An 18202-nucleotide genomic window follows, 5' to 3' on the forward strand; every position below is an offset into this window, starting at 1 on the left:
TTCGGGCTGAGCCCCTTCTTCGGGACTGGATAGGAAGGGGGAAGGTGCCAGAATAAAAAAGGTGGAGAGAGGGGAAGAAGGGTAGCTGGACGGTGATAGGTGAAGGCAGGTGAGTAGGAAAGTTAACGTGCTGGAGAAGAAGGAATCTGGTAGGAGAGGAGCGTGGATCATAGGAGAAAGGGAAGGAGGAGGGGACCCAGGGGGAGGTGGTAGGCAGATGAGAAGAGGCAAGAGACCAGAGTGTGGAATAGAAGATATGGGGAGAGGGAGAGAATTGTTTTTTTTACCGGAAGGGGAACTCAATATTCAGTTGGAGGCTATCCCGAAGGAATGAAAAGTGTTCCTCTTCCACCCTGAGGTGACCTCAGCGTGGCACAGCAGGAGGCCAAGGAGCAACATGTCAGAATGGGAATCGCAATTAGAAGATTTGGCCACAGGGGAGTTCCACTTTTGGTGGATGGAGCAGGGGTGCTCGACGAAGCAGTCCCCCAGTTTACCACAGGTCTCACCAATGTAGAGGAGGCTGCATTGGGAGCATCAGACACAGTAGACGACCCCAGCAGATTCGCAGGTGAGGTGTTGCCTCACTTGGAAGGACTGTTTGAGAACATCACCTCATATCTCCCCTGGGAAATCTACAGTCCAACTGCATGAACAATGAATTCTCCAACTTCTGGTGACCTGCTCAACCTCTGTCCATTTTCCCCCTCCTCCTGATTTACCCAGTTCCTCCCATCACCCTATCTCCCTCACCTCCTTCACCCACTCCATCTGTCCCTCATCTACACACTCCTCCCATGGGGTCTGCTCCACTCATTGTTCCCATTTGCCCCCCCCCCACCTCCCTCACTCAGCTCCTTCCTCCACCTTCCTCTCTTATCAAATTCCACCGTCTTCAGTCCTCTGTCAGCTCCACCTATCACCTTCCGACCTCTGTTCCTATTCCCAACCTCCCCTCAACCCACCCATCATCCTCCAGCTCTTGCTCCATTTCTATGCACCAACTATCTCCCCTCTATCTTCTCATCGCCACCCAAAACCTCAGCTGTCCACTTCCCTCCACAAGCTGCCTGACCTGCTGAGTTCTTGCTCCTTTGTCTAAAACGTTTGGCATTAAACAAGAAAGCCCCTAGCCTGAACCGCAAAAGGCAGCAGCTGACCGGCTGAATTAACGTTCACTTCGAAGTTTGAACATGAACTTGAGTCAGGCAGAACTGTTTCACCACACCAATTAAAGATGAACGTTTAAAGGTTCATTTCATTTGTCATGTGTACGTCAAAGCATCGAAACATACAGTGAAGTGCGTCGTTTGCATCAACAATCAACACAGTCCAAGAATATGCTGGGGGCAGCCCGCAAGAGCCGACATACCTCCAACACCAACATCGTATGCTCACAATTTACTGACCCTAACTCTTATCCAGACTTCCTTGGATTGTGGGAGGAAACTGGAGCACCTGGAGGAAACTGACATAGTCACAGGGTCCTTACGGAGAGCGTTAGGAATTAACTTGCATCTCATTAAGACATACATGTATAAGCCAATGCAAGCAAACATAGTGTCTCTACCTTACAGAGTGGTTTAAACTCTTTGTCAATTGCAGTATGGCCCCAACACAGACCCTGGTTTCAGTGAGAGGGCTTGCAATAGCTGAGATCTGCTCTGGAAGTACACTCCCGTAGACTGCTCTCATCAAGGCCTTGGACAGGGAACTCGGCCAGTCCCGTGTTTCCACTGGTCACAAAGTTTGTACGGGAAGAGTGAGGAATGTTCCCCCCACCCGTTTGGATGAGTGAAGCCCCAACTGTACAAGTCCTATAGCTCCCAGGGCAAAGCAATGCAGTGTGGAGTGGAATGCCAGCAGAAGTGATGGATGCGGGCTCAGTGCGACGTTGAAGAGACAGTTGGATAAGTGCATGGATGGGAGGGCTATTGCTCAGGGGTGGGTCAATGGAACTAGGCAGAATAACAGCTTGGCACAGACTAGATGGGCTGAAGAGTCTGTGTAGTACCTATTTCTCTATAACTCTATGTGGTAGGCAGCCCATCCAGAACCCTGAACACTTCCTCCTTACACCTCCAGTGGACTGTGTGTACTGTCTACAAAACTGGCCACAATTACTAGCCCAGAATATAGAACATCCCAAGCCCACTGCCCTAGCACAAAGAAGAACCAGAGCAGCGGACACAAGGGAACACTATCTGCAGGCTCCCCTCCGAGTCCACACTATCAGTACTTGGAAACATATCACTGGTCCTTCGCCATCACTGGATCATCACCTTGTGGTGGTGAAGAGGCTTGTGACTTCCTGAGATCCCAAGAGTATGCCATCTGGAGTTTCGCCATCTGGCGCTTAGCCCCTGGTAGGGTTGCCCGTGGTGGTAAGGTCAAGGAGGAAGTTCCAGACAAAGAGTGATCCAAACAAGACCTCAACAAGGGGAGCCGGCAGAAAGTGATGACACATCCCTACAGCAGTGATGGCAGAAGAAGGCTGCAGTTATCTTGCACTCCATGTGACTAAACCTTGACCCTAATGGGTCAAGAACCATGTGATAGCTGCCCGTGCATCAGCCTGTCCACATTAAACAAAATCAAGCATACGCCTTCTCCATTAAGGGAACACAGCCCCTTAGGAGGACATCATACTGAGCTGGAGTGATTGACACTACTGCTACATCCTGGAGCTCTCTCCTCAGCAACCCTGTGGGAGCACCTTCACCAGCAGGACTGCATCATTCAAGACAGCTCAACCCTACCTTCTCTGGGGCAGTTAGGGACAGGAAATAACACCAACATTCTGAAGGCGAATAATTCCTTCCCCACAGGTGCATCACCATTTCGGTGTTGTCTGACAAAAGCTGTGTACGTTGTAGGACCACCTTCCCCTAGCCCCCTCTTGAACCAAAGGCCAACAGTCTGCTAGCTCCTCCGACTGCATTGTTTGTCAGGCTGTACCTTTGATGGTTTTCAGTGAGAATCCAAAGCCGCGTTCTTGTTTCAGCAGGTAGCAGAGCCTTGGCCGGTGTGTTTTCTCACCGACTCCATTCACCGCCGGCTGGCTTGGACCTGAGTCTACACAGCTCACTTGCAGCAGGTCAATGCCTTGCTTCATGGCGCTAACGTACGAGGCAGCATCCAGTACCGTCAGGGTGACTGAGGATTCTGACTTCTTGATCATTTCCACCACCTGAAACACAAGGAGGCAGAGTTTAGAAGGTGGAGGTGTCAGTCCCCTCCTCACAGAAGGACTACATTTAGTTGATGCCCATTCCTCGAACCCCAACATTTGTTCTTCTCCTTTCCCTGTCCCTGATAAAGCTAAAGATACAAATACTTGAGATGCATACCACCAGACACTAGGCCAGCTTCTATCCTGCTGTTATAATACTATTGAGTAGAACTCTTGTTCAATTAGATGATCTCCTAATCTACCTTGACAAGGCCCCTGCACTGCATTTTCTCTGTAACATTTCTCCGATTCTCTTTCCTGTTGAATCCATTCCCACCGTCCTTTGAGGCAGCACATTGCAGCTCACACCAACCCGCTGTACAAAAGCATTTCCCTCTTCTCCCCTCTCGTCCTACTGCCCAACACCTTCACTCTGTGTTTTCTGGTCATCTACATCCCTGTCCCTTCTCCTTTTTCACTCCATCAAGACCCTTTCTGATTCCGAACTCCTCCTTCAAATCTCCTCTTAACCTTCTCTGCTAAATTACCTACTCTTGCTCCTAATTTTGTCCAGGCTCCCACCAAACTGAAATCCCTCCCTCCTTGAATTGTTCCAGGAAATGTCCTCCACACGTACTCCCAATCCTTCACAATGGCTGTACGTTCACAGTGGACAGTATCGTGACTGGATGCATCACGACCTGTTACGGAGCCAGCAGTGCCCAGGAACAGAAAAAGAAGGTGGTGGACACAGCCCAGTCCATTTCTGGCAATGCCGTCCTCACCACTGAGTACATCATCATCAAAAACGCAGCGTCCATCATCAGAGGCCCTCCCCAACCAGGTTGCGCCCTCTTCTTGCAACTGCCATTGGGCAGGAGGTACAGAAGCCTTAGGTCTGACATCACCAGATTCAGGAACAGTTCTTACTTTACAATGGTCAAGCTTCTGAAACAGCGTGGACAACTTCAATCACCACTACTCTGAACTGATTCTACAACCTACACACTCACTTTCAAAGACTCTTTATAACTCATGTTCTGAGTATTATTTTTTATTTGTACAGATTGCCTTCTTTTGCAGACTGGTTGTTTGTCAATCTTTGCTTTTCATAAGTTTGATTGTATTTCTTTTATTCCCTGTAAATACCCACAAGAAAGTGAATCTAGGTCAATTGTAATATATTGATAATTAAATTATTTTGAACTTAGATTCCTAGAGGACTCTGAGTTGAACGTAGACACTGGGATGGCAGATGTCGGAATCTGGAGTGGCTAACAATCTGCTGGAGGAAAATAGGTAATAGATATTCCAGTATGAGACCATTCATCTGGTCTGGAGTCCAGATATCCAGGTGAAAGACCTTGACTCTAATTATTGACTGTCTATTTCCTTCCGCAGATGCTGCCTGACCCGCTGAGTTGCTGCTGCTTCTTGCTTATTGAACACCCGACTCCAGAGCCACCAGATAATTAACCATCTCTTCCTCACTTCTGTCCCCTCGATCTCCTTTAGAATGTCCATGTGGTCTAGCCTTTGTCTTCTCTTGAGGTTGGTAAAGAATATTATTGTTCATGACTTACTGTGGACACACTTTGGCAATCCAGTCGCTGAAGTATTATGAGATGAGCAGTCAGAGCCAGCCCGAGTGCCACGTACCTGTTGATGATCCTCAGTGTCAACGAACACCCCATTGACCCTGAGCACTCGGTCACCGTCCTTCAGACCCGCACGGTCGGCAGAACCTCCCTTTGCCACGGTGCGAATCAGGTGCCCCTTCACATCCTTCTCAAGCCTCAAGAAGAACCCAAAGTTGCCGCCTTCCTTCTTGGACAGTTGGCAAACTCGCGGCTGAAGCGGTGTCACCATGGTTTGTGGCTCCAGCAACCTGAAACGAGAAATTCTCTGTCAGTGACCGGTCAGCGGTCCGTTCAGCAGCCCTCTCTTGCCTCACGTTCAAAGTTCAATGCAAGTTCAGTATCAAAGTGTGTGTACCATCAGTTCATCGCTGAGGCAAGTGAAGCCATCTGTGTCAGTCCAGGACCCCGATGGTTATAGGGCAACAACAGTGGCAAGGGACTCAAGATTCCTGCATCTCCTTCCCAGCAAGAAGAGAGGGAATTCTTGGGAATGCCATGTACAACAGCATTCTTCAAGTTTCATATTTCATCATGGCAAGGAAAGGGGCTGTCTGACCCATAAAGACTATGTTAGCTTTCAGGACAACCCCATCAATCCCTTTCCCACATTCTCCTGTGATCTATCTTCTTCCCTCACTTGTCATCAACTTCCACCGCCCCCCCCACCATTTCCTCTGCACCTACCCACACTGCCAGCAGTAAAGTATCTACCAATCTGCACACCTTTGGGATGTGGGAAGAAACAGGACCACAAACCTGCAGTGACAGACAGCAGCTGAGGTCAGTATTGAACCTGGCTCGCAAGTGTGAGACTCTACCAGTTACCAGACCGTGCTATGATCCATTTTTTGATTGCAAATCAGACAGTTGTCCTCTGCAGAATAATCTTGCTGCCAGGGTACGCACTTGTACAGGACCATATAGGGAGTACTGTGAACAGGTGCGATCTCCTTCCCTCAGGACAGATGTACTTAACACGGAGGGAGTGCAGAGGGATTCTCCACCTGGTTCAGGGGTGGTGGGTTTGTTGTATGAGGAGCAATTGGTAGAATGGGCCTGGATTGTCCGGAATTTCCACAGCTCCGTAGACTGGATGGAGGGAGGCTGTTCCTCTGATTGAGGAATCTAGAACATGGTCTCAGAATACAAGGTGGGTCATTTCAAACTGAGGTGGGAGAGGATTCTTCACTCAGAATGTAGTGAATCCCAGGAATTCTCAACTCTAGAGGGCTGAGGGGGCTCATTGTGTTCCTTCAGAGCAGGGGTATCCGGGAACATGGCGTGGAGGCAGAAGGTTGGCCCGTCTCCTGTTGTGACCACTGTCTTCTCCTGTTTGTAAATTTGTCAGTCACCTGCCTGAAGTTTCTTCCTGGAGCTTCTCCCTGCCCCAGACTTCTTCAAAAAATACTAGCTAAAGCTTGTATCAAAGTTCACAGAATTTCACACAGGCTACATCAGATCTGTGGGATTAAGTTTTTGGGCAGTTTTTGCACTGGCTTCAAGATCTACATTTTAAATATTTTAAAATTAAAACAACAGTAGATTTACCAAAAATCCAGCTAATGGGATTAGTAACTGGTTCCACCTAGTTTTAAATTCGTCATTGATCATGTTTCCTACAAAAGAGTGTTCCTGCTGATTCACAGTCAGTGAAATTTGAACAGTTGATAAATAATTGATCCAAGTTCCATTGTGGGCTCAGGTGAGTGCGTTCCGTGCGAGCACATGCCTTCCCCTGGTTCCTGTGTTGGGTATTGTCTGTGATGCGCCTGGCTCTGGTCTCACACTCCTCTGAAGAATTTGTATTTATCAGAATCAGAATCAGAATGTTGTGAAATCCGTTGTTTTGCGGCAGCACATAAACAATTGCTGAGCCGCACAAATCCCGGGGAACTCAGCAGGTAAGGCAACATCTATGGAGAGGAGCAAACAGTCGATGTTTGGGGCTGAGGCCCTGAATCGGGACCTGGTCTCTGCCTGAAACTTCAACTGGTTTTTCCTCTCCATAGATGCTGAGCTTCTGCATCATTTGAAGTGTGTTTCTCCGGATTTCCAGTTTCTGCTTTTATTGTGTTTATAAAAAATTACTGTAAGTTACAATAATAAATATACACATATAAGAATAAATATGCAAAAATAGAGCAATATACCTGTTCACATTCTCAAGGCATCCATGGGTTACTCCTGAAGTGTGCTCAGTGCAGGCAAGTGTTTTGGCCATTTTGCATGCAGCAAAATCTCACTAACAAATGCATAATGCACAATGCTGGAGGAACTCAGCAGTTCAAGTCCTGATGAAGCATCTTGGCCCGAAACATCGACTGTTTAGTTCCTTCTATAGATGCTGCCCGACCTACTGAGTTCCCCTTGCACTTCATATGTATTGCTCTGGATTTCCAGTATCTGCAGAATCTCCTGAGCAAAGGAACAGACATATTTGCTGCTACAGTTTAAGGAAGGGATCTTGAGGAGAGATTTTAAGGAAGAAATTGTGAAGAGAGATTGAGTTGTCAGGGACTGTACTCACTGAAATTCAGAAAAAATGAGAGGAGAGCTTACAGAAACATATAAAATTATGAAAGGGGTAGATAAGATAGAGGCAGGAAAGTTGTTTCCACTGACAGCTGAGACTAAAACATAGCCTCAAGATTAGGGGGAGCTGATTTAGGACAGAGATGAGGAGGAACTGCTTTTCCCAGAGGGTGGTGAATCTGTGGAATTCTCTACCCAATGAAGCAGTGGAGGCTACCTCAGTAAATATATTGAGGTTGGATATATTGAGGTTGGATAGATTTTTGCATAATAGGGGAATTAAGGGTTATGGGGAAAAGACAGGTAGGTGGAGATGAGTCCATGGCCAGATCAGCCATGATCTTATTGGATGGCGGAGCAGGTTAGACAGGCCAGATGGCCGACTCCTGCTCCTATTTCTTATGTTCTTATGTCCTCTCTACTAGCTCCACAGGACCATTGGCAAGCAGTGGAGATAGAGGATCCTGGCTTAGCATCTTGCCAGCTGACCGAGATGTTAGCTGTGGACCACTGGATTATTCTTCTACCCTGGGTCTGAGAGGAATGAATTTACACCACTCCACAAGGCAGGAGCCCAAGGAGATGTTGAGGGAGTGCTTCATTGTCAGAGGGGCTGGATGCCTCAGTGGCAATATTTTGAAGACTAGCAGGGACGACCTCTCCTGTGCTCTGAAGAGTGGTGAAGCTTGCTCCCTGGTCACTCATCTTGATGCTGATGGTGAGGACTTGCAGTGAGTGAACTGGCTGCTGCGGCTCTCTGTATTACAAGTGTTTTATACACTTCAAAGGACTCTTCATGAACCTTAGGGCGCTCTGGATGCCCAGAGGTGTTGAGTTAAGGCAGGCCTTTGTCCCAGCCGCGGGTGAAGACAGTGAGCTCGGCTGGTGGAAGGGAGGTCAGGACAACAGCCGTGTGACTGCAGGTGCTCTCAGAACAGGAGAGGAAGTGGGCTGAGGAAGCAAGGACCAATCACCCTACATAAACATTCCAGATTTAAGGAAGGGGAACAAGATTGAGGGGGGTGGTGTGGTTTGCAGGAAGGGCTCATGGAAGTTAGGTAACAGTGGTTTCTCAATAGTCTTTCAGAGTTGGGGCATGGTGCAGGGTTGGGAGATGGTGTACAGGACGTTGGAGCTTCCTCCAGCAGGCCCTTACTTCATAGGTCCTGTGTCCTCCTGTTTCTGCCACTGGATAAGAAAATTCCCCAGGAGGTTCCCACCCATCACAAGCTACAGCTAACCCATACTAGGACCTCTCCCTCCCACCACCTTGTGATGTGTCACCTCCTGTTAATGGCAGTGACGTGAGCAGGAAGGGGTGCAGGGAAGGAGGGCAGTGATCTGACATACCAGTGGAAATAACGTCCAAAGGGGGCCTGAATTATGGAGCAAAGATCCAGAAACAATACTGGGAAGGTTTCACATTTTTTATTGTAACAAAGGTCACTTTCAGCATGACATCTAAAACTTCGACAAACTTTTATAGTTGTGTAGTGGAGAGTATATTGACTGGCTGCATCATGGTCTGGAATGGAAATAGCAATGCTCTTGAATAGAAAATCCTACAAAAGGTAGCGAATACAGCCCAGTCCATCATGGGTAAAGCCCTCCACACCATTGAGAACATCTACTTGGAACAGCGTCGCAAGAAAGCAGTACCCACCATTAGGGACCCCCACCACCGCTCTCTTCTGGCTGCTGCCATCAGGTAGAAGCTACAAGAGCCTCAGGACTCACACCACCAGGTTCAAGAACAGTTACTACCCCTCGACCATCATGCTCGAGAACCAAAGGGGATAGTTTCTCTCGCCCTGTCATTGAGGTGTTCCCACAACCAACTTTCAAGTACTTTTCATCTCATGTTCTTGATATCTATTTCTTATTCATTTATTATTATTATTTCTTATTTTTATATTTGCACAGTTGCTGTCTTCTGCACGCTGGTTGAATGCCCAAGTTGGGTGCCAACAAGAAAATGAATCTCAGGGTTGTATATAGTGACATAACTGTATTTTGATAATAAAATTATCAGAATTCGGCGGGAGGAGAAGATAGCGGCGCGACGCAGCTCGCAGTGGCCACTCCGGTGGTGATGTCTGTTACTTGTCAAGTAGGGTGCCGTGCACAATCCTGATTTGATGGAGACGGACGTGAGGGCACGGAGGAACATCCGGAGAAACTTCTGAAATGCCTGCTTTGCTGCTGCTGCTACTGTGTGGTCCAGAATCTCCTGAGGAGGAGGCCCCGAGTCCCCGGCTTTGCTTGTTGCTCGGTGGCCGGGGCGGGGGTCGAGGCACTCGGCAGAGGATGGTGCTCGGTGCTCGGTGTCGAAGGGCTGGTCGGAGGCTTGAGGTTCTCGGATGGACTCAGAGTCTACTGCGGTTGGGTGCTTCCAATGGTACTGCATTGGCAAGTTTGCGGTGCTTGGAGATTCACGGTAGGGAGAATTTTTCCCTTCTACCGTCTGCGTGAGATGATGGGGCTATCGAGACTTTGAGACTTCCTTTTACCGTGCCCATGGTCTGCTCTTTATCAAATTACGGTATTGATTTGCACTGTTGTAACTATATATTATAATTACGTGGTCTTGTCAGTTTTAGTCTTGGTTTGTCCTGTGTTTCTTGTGATATCATTCTGGAGGAACATTGTATCATTTTTTAGTGCATGCATTTCTAAATGACAATAAACGAGGACTGAGTGTCCTCATAATCTAAAAAAATACTTTGAACTTTGAACTTGGCTCACCTAGTCCATGCTGGTTCGCCGAGCAATCCCATCAGTCCCATTCCTCCTCATTTCCCTGTAGACTATTCCCTCACAGGCCCATTAACCACCTCCCCCCACCATCCTATACACTGCTCCTCGAATCTTAAGAACCATACACACCAGAACCAATTTATCATAGAGATCAACATAGTTGACCACCCACTAATCTTGTAACCATGTTCCCTTCATTGAGAATCTCCCACTGGTGGAAACAACTCTAAATCTGCCTTGTTAATTCCCCGTTTTATGTTTCAATAAGATCACCCTTCATTCTCCTACTCTCCAAAGATTACAGATCCAGTTTCTTCAGTCCCTCTTGGTCGGATATAATATAAAATCAGATTAGATTCACTTTATTTGTCGCACATACATCGGAACATATAGTGAAAGATGTCATTTACGTCAATGGCCAACACAGTGTGAGGAAGTGCTGGGTGCAGCCTGCAAGTATCACCATACTTCCTGTGACAACATGGCATCCGCACTACTTACTAACCCTAGCCCAAACGTGGGAGGAAACGGGAACACCCAGAGAAAACCCACCACACTGTCACGGGGAGAACTCATAAAGTCCTTTCAGGCAGTGATGGGAAATGAACCCATCACTGGTGCTGTAATGTGTGCCGCCTTCTCCTCTCCCCCCAGGAATCAGCCTGGTGAACCTCCTTTGAACTGCCTCTGATGCCAGTAGGTCCTTTCTTAGATGAAGGTACCAAGACAGTATCCAACTGTCCAGGTGTGACCTCACCAACTTGTGACAACACTGCCCTACCTGTGAACTCCCACCCTCATGCAGTAAAGGACAACACTGAGTCACAGAGCACTACAGCAAAGAGGCTATTCAGCCTATCCAATTCATGTCAGCCTGCTCTTTTGCCTAGTCCCATCTACGTGCACCTAGACTTGGTCTCCACCCGTCTCTCATTCATGTACCTATCCAAACTTCTCTTAAACATTACAATTAACCTCACATCTAACATTTCCAACAGCAGCTCATTCCACAGTCACACCACCCTCTGGGTGAAGAAGCCCCCCCTCAGCTTCCCCTTGAATATTTCATCTTTCACCCTTAACCTATGACCTCTACCTCTAGTTTCACACAAGCTCAGGAGAAGAAGCCTGCATATATTCACCCTATATTTCCCTATAATAATTTTGTGTAGTGTGTCTGTATAATATCTCCCCTTATTCTCCTGTGCTCCAGGGAATAAGCCCTAACCTATTCAACCTTTCCCTGTCATTCAGGTCCTCAGGCCCCAGCAAAATCCTTGTGAATTTTCTCTAAACCCTTTAAAGCTTATTGCTATCTTCCCTGCAGATAGGTGACCTGAACTGTATACAGTGCTCTATATTTGACCAGACCAATGTCTCATATATGATAAGTTTGTGGCCTAAGGTAGAGGGAGTCAATTTTAGAAAACCTAGCACATTTATTTTTCCTACATTTACACACTTAGTCCAGCAGTCGTGGAGCATACGGATCCCTTCTTTGTAGAAGTCGGTGTCCTGGACCTCCAGAAAGTGGTCCACAGCAGGGGTGATCAACAAGTTTGTGACCTAAGGTAGAAGGAGATGAGTTATTAACTTCAAACTTTCTGCATTTTCACTCAAAGAGTTGAACTGCACATGCATGTAACAAGAGCTGTATAACTCATTGCCTTCTACCTTAGGCCATGAACTTATCAATCATCCCTGCTGTGGACCACCTGGAGGTCCAAGACACTCTCGTTACATGCACGTGCAGTTCAACTCTGAGTGATAATGCAAAAAGTTTGAAGTTAATAACTCATCTCCTTCTACCTTAGGCCACGAACTTGTCAATCACCCCTGCTGTGGACCACTTTCTGGAATTCCAAGACACCGACTTCTACAAAGAAGGGATCCGTATGCTCCACGACCACTGGACTCAGTGTGTACATGTAGGAGGGGACCATGTCGAAAAGTAAATGTGCTAGGTTTTCTAAGATGGACTCCTTCTACCTTAGGCCACAAACTTATCAATCACCCCTCGTACCTTCAACGTAATATCACAACAGGCCAACACGTCATCTGCCTTCGTCATGCCAAAGGTTTGGTGGCACATACCCCCAATACCGGGTCGCTGAAGCTGAGAGGCAGCTGTACTACCTATGGCCTCTCTGGGGTTTGGGATGGGACGTCACATCATGCGCTACAGCCCCGTCACTCGGTGGGACATGCCAACCTCTCAGGCCCGGCACCAAAGCTCAGACATGGCACTGGCATCGGGCTCCCACCCTTTTCTGAAACTGATGTGAACCAACCCCTGCCCCCTTCACCACACCCTCTCACTTTAATCCACCACCATCAGCACTTCCTCGCCCAACCACCACCTCCCCTTCCCCCAACCATCACCGCCTTCTCCCCACCCACCCTCACCACTCACTGTCACCAGCCACCCCTGCTGCAAATTGAATATTTCAGTACTAATATTGTAAATATATTGTTTGATTAAGCATTCTTGTTTGTTTAAATAATTCATTACTGGTTATATGTAAAAATAAGTGAATTGCATAGGTCATAACACTACCATGTTATAATCGCCTGCCTCGCTTGAAGTAAAAATGAAGTTAGATACATTAGTCTGGACTCCCTTGTTCTTATTTTGAATCATTTTTACGTTTTGGAATTACAAAATATAACAGTGGTGATGAAGTATTCTTTAAAATGAACCCAAGACAGCTACTGACCTGTTAAAGCGCATCAAGACGTTCAATTTAAAAAAGAAGCAGGGCACTACGTGTTCTTCAGAAAGGAAGACATGATCAAGTTTTTTTAAAAAAGGCAAAAGATGGAATAATTTACGGGTTCATAAACAGTGAGTACCGAGTGATAATAATCATTAAAAAAAGAACAGAAATGGCTGGATACATTGGAAAGATTGAAGTGTTTCACTGCACAACAGATAACTAGATATGGAGCAAATTGAGCAGTATTTTAAAACAAATGTCAATGAGAAACAAGTACCAATTTTGCTGAGTGCATTGGATTTAAAGGCATACAATTTGCTTAGGAGTTTGACTGCTCCAGTGAAACCAGCAGAAATGATCTTTGCTGATAACACAAAAGTAATGCAGGAGCATTGTGAACCAAGACCATTATTGATTGCAGAGCACTTTGGGTTTCGTAAGCGGAATCAAAAGGAAGAGGAGCCTATTTCAGTGTATATGGCTACAAGAGTCAACTGAAAGTGAATTAAGAACAGTCTGAGTGATGCCATGTTGTCTCCATGCTGTACATCATGAACTATTGCCCAACAGAGAGCAAACAGGAGTTGGTGCCAACCTCTGAGCCTCTGGTTAGAAAGCATGTTGGGCCAAGGAAGGGCCAGACTGCTCAGTGGGAACATGAGTGTGACAAAAACATTGGTCCAACTACAACAGGTTTTGCAGGCAACATAGCTAACTGAGAAAGATCTGGTACGTTATTCAGGCAATTACTTATGAAATGCGGCTTGGTTGCAAGCATTCAGCTTTTGTGAGTATAAAAATCTACTCTGTGTGCATTAGGGTTATTGCATGAACTTTGGTGGTGGAGACAAAAGCTAGTTGTAAAAGTAGATGCAAAGACCAAAGCCCAGCTGGATGAATGGAAGGCCAAAAAGAAAGGAGTGAATGGAGATTCGAAAACAGAGGATTCGTCAGGTGATGTTGTGGATGAGGAATACAATAGGAGAGATCGGATCATAAAGGGAGCAATAGAGGGATTCGTAAGAGAATACTCCAGCGAACCTTCCCAAGATCAAGATGCACATGCTAGAGAGAAGAAAAGGGGAGGTGAAAAAAAAAGTCTTGAAAAGGAGAGCAGAGATAGAGAGAAAGAACATGAGCGAGAAAGAGAAAAGTCAAGAAAAAAAGAGAAGGAAGTACAGAGTGATCAGAACCACTTTCTCCAGTCCCAGAGTCAACTCCCACAACCACCACGGAGGAGGCCCCTGAACCTGGACTGCTTCACAGCCACAAGCCTCACCTGCCAAGCAGAGTGACCTCCCTTGTTGGGAAAGATGTTATCCCGCAAGAGTAAGAAAGCCTCCACAGTGATAAAATCGTTAGGCCTGAATGGGACAATTTACAATTTACTATGCTGTGGATGTCTATATAGTAGTTGTATTATACAGTATACTGTGTATATAGTTGAGATGCATTCTATATAGAGTTGGAGTTTATAGCTAAGCAGGGATTTAATATTTCAGAAGTATTTGAATAATATTGTAAATATATTGTTTGATTAAGCATTCTTGTTCATTTAAATAATTAATTATGGATTAAATGTAAAAGACCATAAGACGTAGGAGCAGAATTAGGCCATTTAGCTTTTCCAACATGGCTGATCCCGGATCCCACTCAACCCCATACGCCTGCCTTCTCGCCATAACCTTTGATGCCCCGACCAAACAGGGAAGGATCAACTTCCTCCTTAAATATACCCATGGACTTGACTTCCACTACAGTCTGTGGTGGAGCATTCTGCAGATTCACTACTCCCTGGCTAAAAAAATTCCTCCTTAACACTGTTCTAAAAGGTTGCCCCGCAGTTTTGAAGCTGTGCCCTCTAGTTCTGGATATCCCCACCATAGGATGCATCCTCTCCACATCCACCATATCTAGTCTTCAACATTCGGTAGATCCCACCACGTTCTTCTAAATTCCAATGAGTACAGGCCCAAAGCTGACAAATGCTCCTCATATGTTAGCCCTTTCATTCCAGGAATCATCCTCGTGAATCTCCTCTGGACTCTCTCCAATGGCAACACATCCTTTCTTAGATATGGGGCCCAAAACTGCTGACAGTACCCCAAGTGCGGCCTGACTAGTGTCTTATAAAGCCTCAGCATTATCTCCTTGCAGTTATATTCTATTTCCCTTGAAATAAATGCCAACATTGCATTTGCCTTCTTTACCAGAGACTCAACCTGTAAGTTAACCTTCTGGGAGTCTTACCTGAGGACCCCTAAGTCCCTCTGCACCTCTGATGTTTGAACCTTCTCCCCATTTAGATAATAGTCCGTATTATTGTTCCTTTTACCAAAATGCGTTATCATACATTTCCTAACACTGTATTCTATCTGCCACTTTTTAGCCCATTCTTCCAATATGTCTAAATCCTGCTGCAATCACATTGCTTCCTCAGCACTACCTACCCCTCCACCTATCTTCGTGTCATCCACAAACTTTGCCACAAAGACACCAATTCCATAATCTAAATCATTGACAAACAATGTGAAAAGTAGCGATCCCAGTACTGACCCCTGAGGAACACCACTAGTCACTAGCAGCCATCCAGAAAAAGCCCCTTTATTCCCACTCGCTGCCTCCTGCCTGTCAGCCATTCCACTATCAATGCCAGTATCTTTCCTGTAACACCATCGGATTCTGCCTTGTGAAGCAATCTCATGTGTTCCATCTTATCAAACGCCTTCTGAAATTCCAAGTAAGTGACATCCACTGCCTCTCCTTTGTCCACGCTGATTATTTTATCATTAGTCACCAAGTTACTGTGAAACCTTGTCCTTAAAAATAGACTCCAACGCTTTCCGAACCACTGAGGTTGGGCTAACTGAACTGTAATTTCCTTTCTTTTGCCTTCCTTTCTTCTTAAAGTGTAGAGTGACATTTGCAATTTTCCAGTCCTCTGGGACGATGCCAGGATCAAGTGATTCTTGAAAGATCATGACCAATGTATCCGTTATCTCTTCAGCAATCTCTCTCAGGACTCTGGGATGTGGTCCATCTGGCTCCAGGTGACTTATCCACCTTAAGACCACTCAGTTTGCCCAGCACTTTTTCCTTTGAAATAGTAATGGCATTCACTCCTGCTCCCTGACACTCACGGACCTCTGGCACACTGCTGGTGTCTTCCACAGTGAAGACAAATGCAAAATAAGTGAATTGCATACATCAAGATATGTGCACACCTCGCTTAAGGTAAACTCGAAGTTAGATATGTTATTCCGGACTCCCTTGTTTTTATTTCGATAATTCTTTATGTGTTCAAGTTAGAAACCATAAAACCCCTCACTCCTCGTGAACCTCCTCTGGACACCCACCCCTCTCCTCAACACACCCCACTACCAGTCCTGCCTCCCCTCCCCACCACCAGTCCTTCCTCCCCTCCCCACTTCCTCCCCCTCACCACCCTCTCCTCATCACCACCCCACCACCAGTCCTTCCTCCCCTCCCCCCTTTCTCCCCCCCACCATCGTCACCTCTCTTCTCACACACCCTCCCACGCCGCCCCCACCCACCACCGCATCCTCCGGCCCACCATCACCTGCCATCCCTGACCTACCCCCCCCCAAAAGGGACAAGCGTTGCTCAACACATTGGGAGCTGAAACAGTACGTCTCATGCATTTATAAATGTAGTTATCTCTGGGTCAAAGTATTCTCCTTTAATAAGACAGTCAGCATGCTGGAGGAAATTCTGCTGACGGACAGTTTTGCTGTCACCACTGCAGTTTTTCCGATCACGTTCATTATTAACTGGGCTACATGTTCCACGGTTGTGCAATTGAGATGGCTTGCTGACTGCTCTCAGCCGCACCACGCACAGCGTTAATTACACGGAGACACCAGCCCACTGCCCTTCCCCCGAGAACCCCTCATTGCTGGACCTCTGCACCCAGGGGAGACACCACCTACCTCCGGCGGCCGGGGGGAGGGGATGGAACCGGTCACCTGGGGCAGGTTTGGCAGGCAGACAGAGAGTCGTGTTCATCCAGTGACCTTTGTTTTGTGAACTGTCCTTCACCTCTCTGGGTTCAAACTTTCCGGCTTGCTACGGCCCCTGCTCTGCCCGAGGCCACAAGACAGTACAGAGAGTTGTGGACACAGTTCAGCACAACACGGAAACCACCCTTCCTGCCATGGCCTCTATCTATACATTGCACTGCCTCAGGAAAGCAGCCAGCGTAGCCAAAGACCCCACCCATTCTGGACACTCTCCCTTCTTTCCCCTCCCAGAAAACACTAACACTGAAAGCATGCACAACCAGGCCCAAGGACAGCTTCTATCCCATTGCTAGTAGAGTTCCCTAGACAGACACTGGACCTCAAAATGTACCTCACTGTCCATCTGCTCTGCACTTTCCCTGTTGCTGTTATAATTTACCTTGGATTCCATTATTGTTTTATCCTTGTACTGCTTCAGCGCACTGTGTAACAGTATGTAAGAGAAAGTTTTTTCCGCTGCATCTGGGTATGTGAGACAATAATAAACCAATTCCACCTTGAACTGACAGGGCGAGGTTCTGCTGCAATGCTGGAGGTCCAAGCACAGTTGCAGGATGACCTGCTCATAGGGCCAGACTGATGAATGTGAGAGAAGGGAAGGGCTGTCTCCAGGGAATGGGCAAAACTTACCTCTCTTCCACAGCAGCAGGCCATCTTAAACACTAAAGATGAATTCTAATCTACCTCATCGTGACCTTGAACCTTATTGTCTGCCTGCACTGGGTTTTTGTGGTAAACCATGTATATATGTTATAACTCGGTTACCTGTCTGGACACACCCCTCTGCTGACTGCCCCTGTGGCTCCTCCTACAGAGTCTTGTATAAAGGTGTTCGCCTTGCCCCTCCCCCTCAGTCCGGGGGCAGACACTCACTGTGGAGGTCGTATTGTACAGCGAATAAAAGCCTTTCAGTATTTTACCAAACCTCAGTCTTTTGGAGTAATTGAAGGTGCTCCAATTTTATTCTCTGTAACTGCACCACTTCATTCCAAATTCTATTTTCATCTATAGCGCCTCGATGTACTGATGTTTCAGACGATCTGTTTGAATGGGACACAAACAATCGGTTTCCACTGTATCTCAGTACGTGTAACAATAATAATTGTGTCCCTCACATTTCTGTCTGTAATTCATCAGCTTTGAGATGCCTTGATACGTGTTGATTTGTGGAAAGGATTTTAGAAAAGCAAGTATTGTTCATGTTCTTGTTTTCTCTTCCACAATCCCTGACCCTGCTCCTTGTTCTCAGTCAGTGGTACAGTGGGGGGAGGGGGGAGAAGAGCAGGCCTAACAGGCAAATGGAAACTTCCAGAAACCATGGAGGCCTGGTGTAGACGGATGAAC

General features: G+C 46.8%; 1 protein-coding gene across 1 annotated transcript in view; it reads right to left on the reverse strand.

Annotated features, from left to right (window-relative positions):
- The window catches only part of pdzk1 (PDZ domain containing 1), a 42919-nt gene that overhangs the window by 22721 nt on the left and 1996 nt on the right, over nucleotides 1-18202 (reverse strand). The window contains exons 2-3 of the mRNA XM_072258860.1: nucleotides 4832-5060; nucleotides 2959-3190 (exon numbers count right to left, since the gene is read on the reverse strand). Of these exons, the coding sequence (XP_072114961.1) occupies nucleotides 2959-3190; nucleotides 4832-5041 (442 nt within the window). The 5' untranslated portion in view covers nucleotides 5042-5060. The remainder of the gene's footprint in view (nucleotides 1-2958; nucleotides 3191-4831; nucleotides 5061-18202) is intronic.

Source organism: Mobula birostris, chromosome 5 (genome assembly GCF_030028105.1).
Source record: "Mobula birostris isolate sMobBir1 chromosome 5, sMobBir1.hap1, whole genome shotgun sequence".
Taxonomy (NCBI): domain Eukaryota; kingdom Metazoa; phylum Chordata; class Chondrichthyes; order Myliobatiformes; family Myliobatidae; genus Mobula; species Mobula birostris.